The sequence below is a fragment of the Podarcis tiliguerta genome, assembly GCF_965153285.1.
Source record: "Podarcis tiliguerta genome assembly, chromosome: 8".
In the NCBI taxonomy this organism is placed as follows: domain Eukaryota; kingdom Metazoa; phylum Chordata; class Lepidosauria; order Squamata; family Lacertidae; genus Podarcis; species Podarcis tiliguerta.
In genome coordinates, this window is record NC_139541.1 from 11624924 (window position 1) to 11644376 (window position 19453).

The 19453-nt window shown below is 46.1% G+C and overlaps 1 protein-coding gene across 5 annotated transcripts in view; it reads left to right on the plus strand.

Moving 5' to 3' along the window:
- DISP3 (dispatched RND transporter family member 3) overlaps positions 1–19453 on the plus strand; it is a 95030-nt gene that overhangs the window by 57222 nt on the left and 18355 nt on the right. For 4 of the 5 annotated variants that reach the window (XM_083453721.1, XM_083453722.1, XM_083453719.1 and 1 more), the window contains exons 9-15: positions 3513–3674; positions 6355–6516; positions 8530–8655; positions 10173–10312; positions 11151–11332; positions 12606–12736; positions 17331–17506. In XM_083453721.1, coding sequence (XP_083309847.1) covers positions 3513–3674; positions 6355–6516; positions 8530–8655; positions 10173–10312; positions 11151–11332; positions 12606–12736; positions 17331–17506 — 1079 coding nt within the window. The remainder of the gene's footprint in view (positions 1–3512; positions 3675–6354; positions 6517–8529; positions 8656–10172; positions 10313–11150; positions 11333–12605; positions 12737–17330; positions 17507–19453) is intronic. The other variant, XM_083453720.1, reaches the window with a different exon arrangement.

The window sequence follows — 19453 nt, forward strand, 5'->3', positions numbered from 1 at the left end:
TTTTTAAAAAATCAATAAAAAATCCATACAATACATGATCATACAAAAGAGCTGTAACATAACCGTAACAATGAATGGTTTCCTTACGCTACGATAATCTTTATTGTCATTGTCCCATACAGAACAACGAAACTGAAAATCTACATCAGACATTCAGAAACCAACAAGCCTGCTATCTCAGCTATCCCAGCCTGGTTAGCCCCCTAAAAACTCTTATACCCCATAATTAAATACAACATACAGTGGTGCCTCGCAAGACGAAAAGAATCCGTTCCGCGAGTCTCTTCGTCTAGCGGTTTTTTCGTCTTGCGAAGCAACCCTATTAGCGGATTAGCGGATTAGCGCTATTAGCGGCTATTAAAGGTTTAAGGGATTAGCAGATTAGCTGCTAAAAGGCTATTAGCAGCTTAGTGCCTTAGAAAAAGGGGGTGGGGAGCGGAAAAAAATCGCAGGAAATCGCAAGACATTTTCGTCTTGCGAAGCAAGCCCATAGCAAATTCGTTTTGCGAAGCACCTCCAAAACGGAAAACCCTTTCGTCTACCGGGTTTTCTGTCTTGCGAGGCATTCGTCTTGCGGGGCACCACTGTACTGTATTTTTCGCTCCATAAGATGCACTTATCCCTCCTAAAAAGCAAGGGAAAATGCGTGTGCGTCTTATGGAGCGAATGCAGGGGGGAGGCAGGGCTTTTGTGGGCTTTTCTCCAGGAGGGAGAAGGGACTGACTGGCCGCGTCAATCCCTTCTCCCTCCTCCTAGAAAAGCCCGCAGGAACCGCGTGATCCTTAAAGGGTGCGCGGCTCCTATGGGCTTTTGCAGGAGGTGGGGAATACTCCCAGAGCTGCTCTTTGGGGCTGGGGGTGTGGGAACCCAGGCTTCCCCCGCCAGCCCCGCCAAGCTCCTGAGCAGCTCTGGGGTAGCCCGCGAAGCCTCCGCAGGGCAGCGGGATGAAGGCTCCCCGCTGCCCTGCGGAGGCTTCGTGGGCTGCCCCAGAAGCCAGAACAGCTAGAGAGAGCGCTGCACAGCACTCCCTCTAGCCGTTTTAGCTTCTGCCTTAGCGGCGCAAAGCTTCCGCAGGGCAGTGGGGAGCCCTCATCCTGCTGCCTTGCGGAGGCTTCGCGTGGCTATCCCTGGCTTTTGCGGGAGGTGGGGGAAGGGACAGAGTGCTCCTTTGCAATCCAGGGTCAGGTGCCTCTCAGAAAACAGCCCCGGGTGCTCAAAATTCCTGCTTCGCCAGGCGCTTCACCTCGTTGATATGCCATCCCTGCCCTGCATGGTAATTTATGGAAATGGCTTCTTTGCAGCGTTTCTGGAATAATATGAGACAGGAGGGCAATTTCCTCCGGGGACCCCCTCAGGTCAACAGGGCAGGGAAGGTGGTTCAGTGTATGCATGCATGAGGCTGTCATTATAATGAAGGAAGAGATTGTTTCTCTCCAACATGCTAAACCAAGGAAGAGCCATACTTTGAGGCATGGGCATAGCCAGGATTTATGTTTTTTGGGGGGCCAGAATACTCACCTCTCATCATCCTCTGTCTGGCTCTCTCTAGCAGATTCTGAATGAAATGTCTCCACAACAGTTGTTTTAATTACCTTCTTTTGACCCCAAGTGCTCAGAAAAATCTCTCAGAATTTTTCTATGATTTCTGTGTGGCACTGTGGGTTAAACCACAGAGCCTAGGATTTGCTGATCAGAAGGTCGGCGGTTCAAATCTCTGCGACGGGGTGAGCTCCCGTTGCTTGGTTGCTCGGTCCCAGCTCCTGCCAACCTAGCAGTTTGAAAGCATGTCAAAGTGCAAGTAGATAAATAGGTACCACTCTGGCGGGAAGGTAAACGGCGTTTCCGTGCGCTGCTCTGGTTCGCCAGAAGCGGCTTAGTCATGCTGGCCACATGACCTGGAAGCTGTATGCCAGCTCCCTCGGCCAATAAAGCGAGATGGGCGCCACAAGCCCAGAGTTGGTCATGACTGGACCTACATTTTACATCCTTAAGATATCAATGACTTCCCTTCTTCTCTTTCCATGGTTCATTTTACATATCATGAAATCCCTGCATATTTTACAAAAACTATACCATTTGGTATTCCATTACCGCATCCATCTAAACTTATTTACTGTTGAATTTATCTTAATGCTGACAGCGTTTTCAGCTGTACACAATTATTCCCTATCTATTCAACAAGTGTTTTCCAGTCTTCTTTAAACGTATGTTGTTCTTCTTCTTCTCTTATTCTATATGTGAAGTCTGCAAGTTGTACATATTCTGTCAATTTAACTTGCCATTCTTCTTTGGTTGGGACCTTTAGTTGTGACATTGATACTGACAATTTCTACTTTTAGCTAAGTATTTTTTATTTATTTACTAGATTTTGGGGGGAGCAGCTGACCCCCAGACCCCCTGGCTACACCCATGCTTTCAGGATTTTCTTTGGGGGGGGGGTAACAAGACTAACAATAGGGAGGTGCTAAATGGAGGGGTAAGGGACACAGGTGGTGCTGTGGGTTAAACCACAGAGCCTAGGACTTGCTGATCAGAAGGTCGGCGGTTCGAGTCCCTGCGACGGGATGAGCTCCCATTGCTCGGTCCCTGCTCCTGCCAACCTAGCAGTTCGAAAGCAGGTCAAAGTGCAAGTAGATAAATAGGTACCACTCTGGCGGGAAGGTAAACAGCGTTTCCGTGTGCTGCTCTGGTTCGCCAGAAGCAGCTTAGTCATGCTGGCCACATGACCCGGAAGCTGTATGCCGGCTGCCTCGGCCAGTAAAACAAGATGAGTGCCGCAACCCCAGAGCCAGCCACGACTGGACCTAATGGTCAAGGGTTCCTTTACCTTTAAATGGAGGGGTTATCATTTCAGAATTTGGGGGGGATGAAGAGGATTATCGTAAAGCTTTGCAAATTTCACTCCTGGGATTGGTGGGAGAGATAGATTGAAAATAAAGCTTCAGATATGATATCGCCCATTGGCGCAAATCTAGGGTGCAACTGCAATGGGCAATCTGTGTATGGGTCTGGTTGCTTCAGAAAAGTTACAGTCCATTTAGTGTAGTGATTAGAGACCCGGGCTCAAATCTCCCCACTCAGTCGTGAAGCTCACTGGGTCTGACCTTGGGCCAGTGGCAGTGAGCACAACCTACCTCACAGGATTGTTGTGAGAATAAAAATGGAAAGAGGAGGACTCTGTGCACCACCATGAGCTTCTTAGAGGAACAGGTGGGATGTGAAGAAAAGGAATGAATGATAAATATTGGTGGCTCATTGGCACTGACAGCAAACCTATCCGTCTCAATGAACTTGCCCAACCTTCTTTTAAAGCCATCTGGGTTGGTGGCCCTCAATGGCTCCTGTGGGAGAGAGTTCCGCCGTCTAACTTGTTCACCGTGTGAAGGAGGACTTTCCTTCCTCTCATTATCAGAGGTTAACCCAGTGAAGGTGAATGCTGGAAGATTTGGGACAGATGAAAAGGAAGGGAAAGGAGCCTTTGTCCTTAAAAGTGTTCTTTGCTCCTCTGCTAGTGACTCTGGAAATGGGAGATGTTCCCTTGGTCTCAGTGCTGCCTGAGAGTCTTCAACTCCCCACCAAGAATAACAGCCAGGGGCATCTCATCGCTCATCTTCAAGAGCTCCTCCAAGTCTGGGTTTTGTGGTCAGCCGTGAAGAGCAGATGGGTGATTGTCGGTAAGCATTCCTGGATCTGTTTTGTGGAGATCCAATATTTATTGCTATATGATTACCTATTAATTTATATTCTGCTCAATGCCCAATTAGGCTCCAAAGCAGTTTGCAAACTGTAGAAACCAGTTGCACAACCACTGAAATTTAGAAGAAGGACTTCTGTATTTCAGATCAAATGAAATATGATCAAAATGCACAAAGGAAACTATATTATTAATAATATAATCAAAATGCACAAAATAAACTATATTATTATTAACCATAATCAGTGTGTATTCTTATCCTGGCTTTTCCCCAAACCAGGACTCAAGGCAGCTTAAAACTGCACAGATAAAATACAAAGAGCTGAAAGCATATAAAAGATAATTATTAAAAAGTAATTAAACGCTAATAAAATTAAAGCAATATAAAAAACAAATCTATTGGATTACAGATAAGAGCATTTCCATTGAAAGATTCAAATGTAAACTTCTGTTCTTACAATTTGTAGAGCAAGAGACTCAAGTATGCTATGCTTAGCTGCACTCCCCACAACTGCCAAAAGTGGCTTATGTGGTTTTCCAAAACAGAAATCACTATTCAAAGCTCGGATAACATCAGAGGTGGGAGACTCCAGACCAGATGGCCATATGGCACCTGGCAGGTCTCTCTGACTTGGCTTCAGGAATCTCCATAGGCCATGCCCCCATCCTTAGGCCACGCCTATCCACCCCAGACCACACCCACCTCCCCTAAGCCACACCCCGGCCACACCCCTCTGACAGGACTGTGAACTGTGATAATGCGTCTTCCTTGCTTGGAAGGAGAATGCAAAGCTCTCTCTTGTGTGTCCTTTGTGCATAGAAACCTCCTCTGTTTTGCAGGATTAGCACAAAATTGAGAGCCCTAGCTGTTTCCCTGCCAGCTCTTCCATATGGCTACCACCACCGCACTGGCATGTGCCCCCCCCCCCCCCGAAGCCTGTCCAGGGTGTGATTGTGGTCCTTTGGGTGGAAACTGTTTCCCTTCCTTGCATCAAGCGAGTCGTGATTATCCTGAGCACCTGGGGTTGGATCCAGTGCAGAGCAGAGCCATCAAAATAAATGGGGCCGAAATTAGTCATGTCTAACACGTTAGTTGGGTCTACTCTGAGTCGGGATCCAACCTGCTGTGCCTCATCTCTTATTCCCTGCTGGGTCCACAATGCTCAATAAACTCACAAGACGTAACTGGCTGTACTTTTGAATAAATAAGATATACTATTCATTGTATCAAATTATAGATTTCAACGGTAGTCTCATAAAGTTCAACGGAAAAAGCAGAAGACCCAGCGGATCAGTTCATTCTCTAGTCAGTTCATGCATAAGGTCCATACATGTACAGTGGATGGTACCTCAGGTTAAGTACTTAATTCGTTCCGAAGGTCCGTACTTAACCTGAAACTGTTCTTAACCTGAAGCACCACTTTAGCTAATGGGGCCTCCTGCTGCCGCCACACCGCCAGAGCACGATTTCTGTTCTCACCCTGAAACAAAGTTCTTAACCTGAAGCACTATTTCTGGGTTAGTGGAGTCTGTAACCTGAAGCGTATGTAACCTGAAGCATATGTAACCCGAGGTACCACTGTATAAGTATCTGTTCCACCGGTCTGTTCAAAGAGTCCAATAATCCACATGAAGGGTTCTTACAGTTTCACAGAATCCTTTCACAGAGTCTAATACAAGGACTTCCGGAATATTAGCCTTGTTTTGCCATCCTAGGCTTCATCGGTAGAACAGGCTCTAGGTAATGCAAATAAATACAATATCGTAATCTCTCACATTTTTACAGCAAAATTAATAGAAAAAAACCCATAAACAACTGTACATACCATATGTAATATTACAGGATAGTGGATCTTATAGCAAAGTAGTGGTTACAGTAAGCAACGATATAAGCAGGATTATATGAACAAGCACAATATTGGTTTGAGTAACAGGTGTTGGCAATCCACACATACAAAATTTCTTTCTTAAAGTGACCCATATGGCACAGCAGAGGTAAAGCAATCCATGCTCAGATGTAATACGTGTAAGGTAAAGGTAAAGGGACCCCTGACTATTAGGTCCAGTCATGGCCGACTCTGGGGTGGCAGCGCTCATCTCGCTTTATTGGCCGAAGGAGCCGGCGTACAGCTTCCGGGTCATGTGGCCAGCATGACTAAGCCGCTTCTGGCGAAGCAGAGCAGCGCACGAAAATGCTGTTTACCTTCCCACCGGTGCGGTACCTATTGATCTACTTGCACTTTGACGTGCTTTCGAACTGTTAGGTTGGCAGGAGCAGGGACCGAGCAACGGGAGCTCACCCCATCGCAGGGATTCGAACCGCCGACCTTCTGATTGGCAAACCCTAGGCTCTGTGGTTTAACCCACAGCGCCATCTGCGTCCCACTTAATACATGTAAACTCATACATAAATGTAATCCATTTTCAGATATAAAGTAATAGCAGTCCACAGATACAAAATTTGTTTTTCAAAGTAATCCACCCGGCCCACAGAGGTAAAACAAACTTTGCCCATGCTCAGGTCTTCTACATATAAACATTAGTACACATTCACAAAAAGCAACTATAATGCTGACATTGTTCCTGTGCGGAAGTGGGATGCGAAGTGAGAAGATGCTGGCACGGTCCATCTTTGATCCTCTCCCCCTTTCTTCCCTCAGGGCTCTTTCTCTCCGTTCTCCTTCTGTCCGTCTTCTTTGCCAGCCGCCTCCGCCCAGCAAGCCGGGCTCCCCTTCTCTTCAGGCCCGACACCAACATCCAGGTCCTGCTGGACCTAAAGTACAACCTGAGTGCTGAGGGCATCTCCTGCGTCACCTGCTCAGGTGAGTTGAGCCTCTCGGCTAGAGACCCAGCTGTGTTTGGAGATTGCTGGTCAACAGAGAGCCATCCCTCCTGGAGAGCCAAAATAGTTGATTCAAAATAATACCACTCTGCTTTTCCATTCAGTGTTTTTATTTTATTTTTATTATAAGTTTCCCCCCCCCCCATGCTTATTACATACAAAAAAGGGGAACAATGCTGAAAAGGGGGTACAACTTAAGACTGGAGGAAAAAGGAAAGAAAATGAAATTTACACAATCTGTTATTAAGACAAAATTATGACAAAAATTTGTGATTACAATTTCATGTTACAATAAAAATAAAAAATCTCGCTATCTTCTATACCCAACTTCCCATTTATTCCTTATTCTTTTTACATAAATTTACTGCCATATCGAAATACTATTTTTTATGTAAATATTTTCACAATTTATAAATGTTTATATAAGCAATTAATAAAAACTGCTGAGATCACTCAAAAGCTGCTACAGATTTTAACATGGTATTATTTTGTTTAAGATATGTTCTGAAGGCCTCCCATTTTGATACAAATTCAATTCTCGGTTGATTTTTTATTCCATTCAGTGTTTTTAAGGGGGTTTGGGAAGGGGGCCTGCATGGGTTGGAGAGCACAGCCTTGCACCCGAAGTTGGATTTTATGGGGCAAGATTGTGTTTTGGAGCTGGCTGTTCTGTGGTGCAGAACTCGCATCAAATTGTGGGAGAAGTCACTATGACTTTGGCTCCCATCAGCCTCTCCCAAGATCATGACCAAAGGGTGAAAGAAACTCCTCCCCAGTGTGGTGTAATGGTTAGAGCAGCGTTTCCCAAACTGGGGTCTCTGGCTGTTTTTGGACTACAACTCCCACTGGGTTCAAGTTTCAGGCAAAGGAGTGAGAGACCAAGGTTCGAATTCATGCTCCCTTGTGAAGCTGGCTAGGTGACCTTGGACCAGTCACCGCCTCTCAGCCTAACAGGCTTGATTAAAGAGTTGGGGAGAGCCGCCTTGAGCTCCTTGGAGAAATAAATAATTACCGTATTTTTTGCTCTATAAGACTCACTTTTTCCCTCCTAAAAAGTAAGGGGAAATGTGTGTGCGTCTTATGGAGCGAATGCAGGCTGCGCAGCTATCCCAGAAGCCAGAACAGCAAGAGGGATCGCTGCTTTCTCTGCGCAGTGATCCCTTTTGTTGTTCTGGCTTCTGAGATTCAGAATGTTTTTTTTTTCTTGTTTTCCTCCTCCAAAAACTAGGTGCGTCTTATGGTCTAGTGCGTCTTATAGAGCGAAAAATACGGTGCATAAGAAGGGGAAGGGCCATAGCTACCCTCTATGTGTATTGTATTGTTTTATGTACTGTGGCTTGCCGTTTTATTGATTATAGTTTAGATATTATTGTAACTGTTGAGTGGATTTCTGTTTAACTTTTATATGTTGATATTATTTTATACTATTCTAATGATTGTTGAATGTTACTTTTTTTGATTTAGGTTGCCTATTTTAAAGTTATGTTTTACGATCACATTTTTGTATTGCATTAGATTGTTATAAGATATACATTTTTTTGTTTCCTCGGCTTGTAAACTGCCTTGAGTATTGTAAGATAGAAAGGCGGCATACAAGTAAATAATAATAATAATAATAATAATAATAATAATAATTTAATAAATAGCTCAGAGGTTAGAACATCTGCTCTGCATGCAGAAGTTTAAAGCCCAGTGTCTCCAGAATTGGGATAAGGCTCCCTGTCTGAAGCCCCAAAGAGTCGCTGCCAGTCAGAGTAGACAATACTGATAGGCCAGTAGCCTCACTTTGTGAGCTTCGGATGTTCCTGTGTCTTAAGGGAAGGGCTGTCGCTCAGTGGCAGAGTACAAGGTACACATGCAAACACAGGTTTGCTCCCTGTGACTTCCAGGTAGGATTGGGGTAAGAGTCCAAGATAGTGGGGGGCTGGCCAGCCTAGTTGTCCTCCTCTTGATTCTGGAGATCCTTTTGTCCCTGACTAACGTTGTGTGACAGGCTTGTTTCAGGAAAAACCCCGTAATTTGCAGAATAACATCCGCACCTCTCTGGAGAAGAAGAAGCGGGGATCTGGCCTTGTGTGGGGTAGCCGAGGAAGCCCTGCAGGGGATGGAATCGTACAAGGTGAGTTAACCCTGCTCTTTAGCCGCAAAGGTGCCCAAAGCAGCTCACATAAGATATATAGAAACAGGGCAATCTAAAAGTCACAACACAAAAGGAAAGAGAAGGGAAGAGGGAAGAGGAAAAATATGCAAACATAGACACCATTTCTTTATCTCAGGTTGTTCTCTTGCTGGGTATATCTTGGATTAAGAAATGTAGTACAGTGGTACCTCGGGTTAAGTACTTCATTCGTTCCGGAGGTCTGTTCTTAACCTGAAACTGGGGCCTCCCGCTGCCACCACACCGCCGGAGCACGATTTTTGTTCTCATCCTGAAGCAAACTTCTTAACCCGAGGTACTATTTCTGGGTTAGCAGAGTCTGTAACCTGAAGCGTATGTAACCCGATGTAGCACTGTACAGTGGTACCTCGGGTTAAGAACTTCATTCGTTCTGGAGGTCCGTTCTTAACCTGAAACTGTTCTTAACCTGAGATACCACTTTAGCTAATGGGGCCTCCCTCTGCTGCCGTGCCACCACGGTGTGATTTCTGTTCTCATCCTGAAGCAAAGTTCTTAACCCAGGTACTATTTCTGGGTTAGCAGAGTCTGTAACCTGAAGCCTATGTAACCTGAAGCGTATGTAACCCAAGGTACCACTGTATAAGCCTTCTATTTTTCTGCATGTGCCACTGATTTAGGCTTGGATGAAGACAAGCTCAGAACAAATATTCATACAGAGATGAGACAGGCTGCCTCTGTCTCTTGCTGGTGTCGCACCTCTGCATGTGGAATGATTTGAACCTTTTAATCGCACGTCACATCCACTAATACATTTAAAGCATGATGCTTCCTCCTAGCGTGGCTAGGATATTCCACATGGAAAAGGAACAGATCCTACAACCCACCCCACCCCACCCAGTGGCAGAATGTGATTAATAGCAGTGACTCATACACAGAGGTGGAAGTCAGCCTCCTCTGTGAATATAATGCCTTTGGAGAACCTTTAACCCCCCAACATAGGGATGCGGGTGGCGCTGTGGGTTAAACCACAGAGCCTAGGGTTTGCTGATCAGAAGGTCGGCGGTTCGAATCCCCGCGACGGGGTGAGCTCTCGTTGCTCGGTCCCTGCTCCTGCCAACCTAGCAGTTCGAAACCACGTCAAAGTGCAAGTAGATAAATAGGTATCGCTCCGGCGGGAAGGTAAACGGTGTTTCTGGGCGCTGCTCTGGCTCGCCAGAAGCGGCTTAGTCATGCTGGCCACATGACCCGGAAGCTGTGTGCCGGCTCCCTTGGGCAATAAAGTGAGATGAGCGCTGCAACCCCAGAGTCGGTCACGACTGGACCTAATGGTCAGGGGTCCCTTTACCTTTAACCCCCCCAAAACAATGGTTTTCTCTTAGACCTCTGCTGGTACCCAGGTCTGGGAAGGTCTGCAAGGGTCGTCTAGCCGAATTTGTTGTGGTGATGTTGAGGGCGAAGTCTGGCTGGTGGGTGGATTTTTCAGGGCTCCCTCAGGCTGACTGTACCATGTTCTGCAGCAGACCCCCAGGGAACAGTCTACATCTTCAAATCCAAAGGCAAAGGGCGGCCAGTGGTCTACAGATTCTCTCTCAATTCCACCGTCCCAGCGCCGTGGCAGACGGTGTCAGCAGGAGACGGGGACATCCCCTCTTTCCTGGTGAGTTTCCAGAGCACCTATCAATTACCTGTGTGGCTGAGACATAATGCTCTCATTTATGCAGCTCCATGCAGGGCAGGGAAGGCTGAGATATGGGGTAAACTCATTGGATTTCCTTTGCCCCCAGAGTCCTGTTGCAAGATGTGACACTGGTTTTATTTGTATATTATTAGTAATTGTCTGATAGCACTCAAGGTTCCCTGCTTAGGGCAGGAGAGGGGAACATTTGTCTCCCGATGTCACTAAACTACATTTGGCCTTACCCACTGCTATCTCATGGAATTTGCAGGGAATTCTCCCCTGTTTAGGGAAGTTTTTAATGGTTTTATTAGTCTCAACTAGGGCCAGAGCCTTTTCAGTACTGGCCCCGACTTGGTGGAACGCTCTGTCACAAGAGACTAGGGCCTGCGGGACTTGACATCTTTCCACAGGGCCTGCAAGACAGAGCTGTTCCGCCTGGCCTTTGGTTTGACTCAGTCTGACCCTTATGTTTCCCTCCCCTTATGGTTTTGACTTTTAAAATGAGGCTGCATTTTAAATTGCATTTTAACCTGTATTTTAAATTGATTTTATTATTATTATTAGTAGTAGTAGTAGTAGTAAGTAGTAGTAGTAATAGTATTACTATGTTTTTACTGTAATTTTAATGGTGTTAGCAGCCCTGAGCCCAGCGAGGGCGGGGTATAAATAAAATTTATTATTATCATCTAGTTGCCACTTCATGCAGGGAAAAGTGTGCGATGCTAATATCTCTCTCTTCTTTTTTTTACGTCCCATTTTCCTCGGCTCCGAGACATGTGTTAGTGAAGTCTTCTGTTTTCATTAATCCATTGCTTAGGTGTATAGAGTTCCTTACGGTAACTTCACCAAGAGGCTGACCGCTTGTATGTCCACAGTAGGGCATGTCCAACAGACGGGCCCCAAGAAGTGGATGGTGACCACCTTGTCGTGCGACGCCAAGAGAGGGTGGAAATTCGACTTCAGTTTCTACGTAGCTGCAAAGGAACAGCAGCGCACGAGGTAAACGCCCAGTGACTAAACTCTGACATGGGTTAGAATAGACCAGGAGGGTCATCTAGTCCATGGGTAGGCAAACTAAGGCCCAGGGGCCAGATACAGCCCAATCTAAATCCGACCCGCAGACGGTCCGGGAATCAGTGTGTTTTTACATGAGTAGAATGTGTCCTTTTATTTACAATGCATCTCTGGGTTTTTTGTGGGGCATAGGAATTCGTTCATATTTTTTCCCCAAAATATAGTCCAGCCCCCCCACAAGGTCTGAAGGACAGTGGACCAGCCTTCTGCTGGAAAAAATTGCTGACCCCTATTTTTTATTAATTTTTCAATTACAATCCAAGAATAACCTCATTATAACAATACCAAATTATAATATAACTACTGTACTAATATCCAGTGCTTTTTTTCTGGGGGAGATGTAGGGGAATGGATACCCCTAAACATTTTGTGAATCTTTGTACAGTGGTGCCTCGCAAGACGAAAAGAATCCGTTCCGTGAGTCTCTTCGTCTAGCGGTTTTTTCGTCTTGCGAAGCAACCCTCTTAGCGGATTAGCGCTATTAGCGGTTTAGCGGCTATTAGCGGCTATTAAAGGCTTAAGGGATTAGCGGATTAGCTGCTAAAAGGCTATTAGCAGCTTAGTGCCTTAGAAAAAGGGGGTGGGGAGCGAAAAAAACACCCCAGGAATCGCAAGACATTTTCGTCTTGCGAAGCAAGCCCATAGGAAATTCGTCCTGCGAAGCACCTCCAAAACGGAAAACCCTTTCGTCTAGCGGGTTTTCCGACTTGCGAGGCATTCGTCTTGCGGGGCACCACTGTAATTTTGTCCATTTACTGTATTTATTTTTCCCTATTTGAACTATAACATGGTGATTTTATTGAGTCAAAACGAGGCTTCTGGAAAAAAATTCGCAAACCGGAACACTTACTTCCGGGTTTGCAGTGTTTGGGTTCCAAGTTGTTTGAGTTCCAAGGCATTTGAGAACCAGGGTACCAATGTATAATCCCATAGAATCCCATAGAAAAGCTTCTATATGAGTGGCAAAATATTGACAAGTCAGGCCATTCACCATCCTTTGTTGCCCTATCGGCAGACGAGTTACCTGTTGGCCTCTGCTGTCAAAGCTGCAAAATCTGAGTCAACTCTGTTGGATGGAGGAGGAGATGCAGACATCGAAATGGTTCTGCCACATCCCTGAAGCCCCAAGGGATGAGCGTGATGTTCTGTAGCGCTCGTATTGATCGTCCAGCTTCATTACTCTCCTCTTTCCTTCTAGGAAGCTCTACTTTGCCCAGTCCCACAAGCCCCCTTACCACGGGCGAGTCTGCATGGCTCCACCTGGCTGCCTCCTTAGCTCTAGCCCCGATGGACCAAACAAAGGCTTCTTGTACGTGCCGAGCGAGAAAGGTGAGATGAAGTGGGATTTGTGTGGCTTCGGTAAGAACGTCATGAAAAGCCCCATTGGAGCAGGTCAGTGGGTCATCTAGTCTAGCATCTTCTCAGATGTCTGTGGGAAAGCTGCAAGCAGAATACAAGCACATGAGCCCTCTCCCCTCTGACCCTGGAGACAGAGCTTCTTCTTCTTCCTTCTTTGGTGATCCCTCATAGCCAAGTAAGATTGTCTTCCCTAAACACAGTCTTAACAGTGAGTCCGTAAGTGACTGTGGAGGCCAATTCTGGATCCACATGTCCTTCCACAGTGGGAACCTAGGTTTCAGGGCGGGAGTTGATCACAGTGAGGGTCTGCCAAGCGTGCCTTTCTCTTAGCACGTTTCTCCCTTGCGTCCTGAGTTTGAGTGTCTTCAAAGCCCATGACACCTTTGGGTAAAGGCTGGAGTGCTCACAGGCAAGTGTTTCCCAGTTGTTGGTGTTTATAATACATATTTTTTTTAGGCTTGCCTTGAGAGAGTCTTTAAACCTCTTTTGTTGACCACCAGCATTACGCTTTCCATTTTTAGTTCAGAATAGAGCAGTTGCTTTGGAGGATGATAATCAGGCATCCGCACAACCTCACCAGTCCAATGAAGCTGATGTTGAAGAATTATTGCTTCAACACTGGGGATCTTTGCTTCTTCCAATTCCAGCAGTTCTTCTGTCTTCCCAAGTGATGTGTAAATAGTCTCCTCCTCCTATAGATTTACTTAATCCTATTTTAATGCCATCTACACTGGTAGCATCAGTTCCCTCAAAGCATCAGCATGTTTCTTGGTCACAACTCTGGCTTATCAACCAGCTACAAAACCTCCCCTTCCCTCTTTCCTGACTCCTGCTTCCCATCCTGAGCAGGCAAGGCGTAGCAGGACCACGATCCATCAAGGGCAATTCAGCAAATGCCTTAAATCACCTTTCTGCAATTCACACAGCCTCAATTTGTTGCCAGAGTCGAGCCACATTAGATTATCGCAATAACCTGCAGTTTCTTAACAGTATATATTTAAGCAGGTGGATAAATGAGTAAATTAAGTTAATTTGGATAGGCGGAAAATATTAAAAATAAATTTAAGGAACTGCAGAAAGAGGGGAAAGGAAGTCGAGTTTTGAAATGTAATTTTTTGGGGGGAATTATTGAAATGTATAAAACTGAAAATCATAAATAAAAAATGTGTCAAGCTACATTGGATTGACTCAGAAATGAAACAGAACTAACTCTCTCTCTTTTTTAAAGACCTCACCATAGGTCTTTGGTTATTTTTCTGAAGCCCAATCTCACGGTTGCAAAGGCCACATTTCAAAGTGTTGCTCCTGACCTTTTGAAAGCGCTAAGTGGTTTGGGACTTGGTTATCCAAAGGAACACCTATGTTCCTGTAAACCTGTGTAGACCTTCAGATTGGTCCCGGGAGCTGTGCCCTTTTCCTCCCATCATGTTTTGCAAAAGCATCAGACTGATAGATACCAGACTGGCCTTTTTGGGGGTGGCCCCCATGCCGGTGGAATTCCCTCCCGTGGGATCTGCTTCATGTCTGCTGCTGCTCTGGATGTTTTTTAAATGGGCCTCAAAGATTCACTTTCTTCCAGGGCAAACCTAACAAGGGATTGGTGGAGTCTCAGATTTACTGGCACATCCAAAGTCTTGCTGGCTCCTACCTCAGGAAGAAGTTGGAAGGCATATTTTATTTCATTTTTTTGCTGCATCAGATCCATTCTCAGGACAAGTGAGGGAGCTGAGGATCAGGCCCCACAGGGGAGCCTCAAAATGTTGCTCCCAGTAAGAACCTGCTTCTGCATATTGAGGGGCTTTCCGCTGGCTACCCTCCGTGAGAGAACCCCTGGCAGTAGCATTGAAGCACGTGAATGTAAGCAAGTACTCTCTTGGCGTCAATAAGGATCAGGCGGACTCAGTAATGGAGAATTAAAAGGTGAAGTTTATTGCCAGGCAATAAGGACCCAGTTTGGAATCTCTTCCAAAAGGAACTGGGACCCCGATTGACAGAAATCCAAAGGTCTTTATACCTGAGCAGATCACAGCAAATCATAGATCATGAGACAACCATGAGGCAGTCACGATATCGCCAGCGAAATTAGCCAATTAGCAGGCTTCTTGCCATGCTTCCAGCTCCTGGTCAAGCACAGAGTTCTAGTTCTGCTTTCCGTTGCTTGCAGTGACGCTCTGTCTAACCTCTCCCCTAATTATGACAGGACAGGGAGTTTTGGAGATTTTGTGGTTTTGCTCTTCCTGTTCTGTGGATTAATTTAGCCTGTATCTGAGAGGATTTTGTACCAGAATCTCTGATTCACGTCTCCCCCTTGTCCAGGGTACACGGATGTTTGTAGGGGAAAGGTCGGCTCCTAATTTTGCTGTTTCAAGCAGTATGCAGTTAGCTAAGGCACAGCTTCCCTTTGACTCAAAATGGATTATAAAATACTGTAAGCCCTGATTATGTGTGAGCATATATGAATATATTGATTACTGATAACTGATTATATGGATAGCATAGGGGTAGCCCTTCTTCCTTGCCTCAGCATCTCACCTGCCAGGATGGAGCCTGAGATTTCCACCACCACCAGTTCTACTTATCTCCGTTGTGCAGCATTTGAAGGATGGTGGAGAAACTTCATCCTGGAAAGAGAGACAGATAAAGCGTTTGTTTTCATTCGACTCAGGACAAATAGCCCTTGCAGTGAAGCTGTCAATGGCTTCGAATCCTGACGGCTGTCTACTGCCGGAGGCAGGAAATGCTTCTGAATACAGTGGTACCTTGGTTTAAGAACAGCTTAGTTTATTAGCACCTTATAGACCAAGTAAGTTTGTTCTGGTGAGAGCTTATACCAGAACAAACTTAGTTGGTCTATAACAACCTAAGGGCCAATTGCCACAAGCAGCCCACAGGGGTCATTTAACTGGCCCCTGAGCTGCCCCTAAACCGAGCTACATGCTTGGTGAGTCCCCACGCGCTGTGCTAAACCTACGCAGTGCAGCGCGGGGACTTGCTTCCACGGTGCCAGAAGTTGCATCTGTGCAGACACAGAAGCCGGAAATTGTGGCTGTGAGCGTGCAATCTGGCCCATGAAGGGATCTCCTCTGGAGTGAACCAGCCCAGGTGAGGTAAACCTTGCCAATCCCTGGTCTATAAGGTGCTAGGTAAAGGTACCCCTGCCCGTACGGGCCAGTCTTGCCAGACTCTAGGGTTGTGCACTCATCTCACTCTATAAGCCGGGAGCCAGCGCTGTCTGCAGACACTTCCGGCTCACGTGGCCAGCATGACAAGCTGCATCTGGCGAGCCAGCGCAGCACACGGAACGCCATTTACCTTCCCGCTGTTAAGCGGTCCCTATTTATCTACCTGCACCCGGGGGTGCTTTCGAACTGCTAGGTTGGGAGGCGCTGGGACTGAACGACGGGAGCGCACCCCGCCACAGGGATTCGAAACCGTCGACCATGCGATCAGCAAGTCCTAGGCGCTGAGGTTTTACCCACAGCGCCACCCACGTCCCACTCTATAAGGTGCTACTGGACATTTTTATTTATTTATTTATTTTGACTGACCAACACGGCTACCTACCTGAGCTTAGTTTATGAACAACTTGGATTAAGAACATTGCAAACCCAGAAGTAGGTGTTTTGGTTTGTGAACTTTGCCTTGGAAGCAGAACATGTTTCACTTCCTGTTGGGTGTGTTCCATTTGTAACTTGAGTCCCCCATCTTGGATTAATAATGCTTTGGTTTAAGAACGGACTTCAGGAACGGATTAAGTTCATAAACCAAGGTACCACTGTATTAGTTGCTGGAAACTGCAGGAGGGGGGAGGGTTCTTGTGCTTGGATCTTGCAAACAGGCATCTGGTTGGCCACTGTGAGAACAGGCTACGCGAGGCTACCTTTGAAGGTGACCCAGAAATTGCAACTAATCCCGAATGCGGCAGCTAGACTGGTGACTGGGAGTGGCTGCCGAGACCACATAGCACCAGTTCTGAAAGACCTACATTGGCTTGCAGTATGTTTCCGAGCACAATTCAAAGTGTTGGTGCTGGCCTTTAAAGCCCTAAACGGCCTTGGCCCAGTATACCTGAAGGAGCATCTCCACCCCCATCGTTCAGCCCAGACACTGAGATCCAGCGCCAAGGGCCTTCTGGCAGTTCCCTCACTGTGAGAAGTGAAGTTACAGGGAAGCAGGCAGAGGGCCTTCTCGCTAGTAGCACCCGCCCTGTGGAACGCCCTCCCATCAGATGTCAAGGAAATAAACAACTATCTGACTTTTAGAAGACATCTGAAGGCAACCCTGTTTAGGGAAGTTTTTAATGTTTGATATTTTATCGTGTTTTTAATATTCTGTTGGGAGCCGCCCAGAGTGGTTGGGAAAACCCAGCCAGATGGGCAGGGTATAAATAACAAATTATTATTATTATTATTATTATTATTATTATTATTATTATGCTAGACCAGATGGGTCTTGGGTCTGGCCCAGCTACCAGGCTCTCCATAAGTCCTTATGTTTAAAAGATGCAAATGATCCTCAACAAGTTCCTAATCGCATCCTTTCTCCTGTACATCTTCTCCTCCAGCCTCCCCTAAAGTCAAGTTGTCCATCACTTCTGGATTCAACCCTTGTGGGAACGCTAGCTGTGGGAAACCAGCGGTGCGCCCCCTAGTGGACACGGGAGCCATGGTCTTTGTGGTGTTTGGGATCCTAGGAGTGAACCGCTCCCGGCGCATGGACAACCACGTCATCGGAGACATGGTACACCTGCCTTCTTGCTCAGGGTGGGAGGGTTTGGAGGGATGCAAGACCCTCTCTGCTCTCCCCAGATTAGTTCTGTGCTGCTACAAGGGACCAGGCTAGAACAAGTGAGTTGCAAATGCAGAGAAGAAGATGAACCAGGGCAGCGAGGGATGGTGGGAATCGCTGTCCAATATGCCTGCAGAGCTTCTGAAGCTGCCTGGAGCCACAGGGGATGGAAACTGGGAACTGCTGCATGCAAAACAGATACTCTTAAAGAAGAAAATACAGTTACAGTGGTACCTCAGGTTAAGAACTTAATTTGTTCCGGAGGTCCGTTCTTAACCTGAAACTGTTCTTAACCTGAAGCACCACTTTAGCTAATGGGGCCTCCTGCTGCTGCCGCGCCACCGGAGCACGATTTCTGTTCTCATCCTGAAGCAAAATTCTTAACCTGAAGCACTATTTCTGGGTTAGCAGAGTCTGTAACCTGAATCGTATGTAACCTGAAGCATATGTAACCTGAAGCGTATGTAACCTGAGGTACCACTGTATAAAAGGGGAAACCAGTGAAATTTCTAAAATATTATTAGAAATGGAGGATCAAGAGGATCAGTTAAAAGAGATGTGGGGAAAGGAGACAACAGGGCAAACAGATCAAAGCTGAGGGGAAATACGGGAGAAACATATGTTGAAAATGTTGTCTATAAGAAAGTTATTATAAATTAATTTGGAGGTGGCATTTAACACCAGTCAAATAAACAAGGAATATTCAGTGTTATGTTGGAGGGGGTGCCGGGAAACGGAATTACGTTCACATGTGGTGGGGGTGTAAATATGTACAATATTATTATTTTTTTGCAAAGGGTGTTTAAGGACCTAACAGAAATCACTGGGTTAAAACTGACTGAAAATCCAGAGGGTAGCATTATTATCAATTTACGAGGGGGTGGAAGGTTCACAGGCTAGGAAGGACTCACTCACAAATTTCTTGACAGCTGCCCGAGTTATTGTAGCTAGGAAGTGGAAGGGGCAAGCAGAATATAAAATGGAAGGATGGTATAAAGAGGTGTGGGATATAGCTATAAATTAACATGTGCCATTAAGGTAAGATGGTGAATATGCAGGAGGAATGATTTTGAGGAGATAGGGAGGGTGTTTGAAGAAGCGGGTCAAACCATCGCAAGAGATGTCAAAATTTTGGGTGGTTGGATAGTTCCAATGGAATGGTCTTGGTGGTAGGGTGCACATTTTGATTCTTATTGTAGCCTTATTGGAGTTCACCGATTGGGTCTGCGTGTTGGGATACTGCCAGGGAGACAAAGTCCATCATGCCTCCACGTCGTCTCTGGACGTCCATCGATCTCCCGTAGACACGCAGTATCAGCAATTAGCGACACGAGCTCCAGAAATAGCTTGCCACATTCCAGAGCCGTGCACGCTCTATCAGCAGATAATGCACACAGCGAAAGATGCACTCAGGAGAGCATTATTTACAAGTTTATTTCTGCGTTGATCAGAACAAAGAAAAACATGACTGCCTGCTTCAGTGTCTCCGGCACAGAGAGAAACGAAAACAAAGACACAACAGAAACATCCTGTGAAACAGGAAATGCGCAGGCGGTGACACAAACATCCTGCTCCCTTTTAAGGTGGAACGGAAATATCCTAACACTGCGTTGCTCCAGGACAGGAGGAAGGAAGTCAAATGACACCGAGGTTGATTCAAAGAAAGAGTTTATTCTGCTCTCTGGATAGCAGAAGGCACTTGCGTGATCAAGTCCACAGCAAGTCCAAAGAAATGACAAGTTTCATGCAGTATATATATCCTCCAGGCACCCTCTCCCTCCTTCCCATATAAATCCAACCACGTCAGCCTATGTACGCAGGTTGACATCACATATGTTCTTGCTCTGGTATTCTTAACCATAAAAGGGAATTCCTTCCTGTGCTTCTGACCATAAAAGG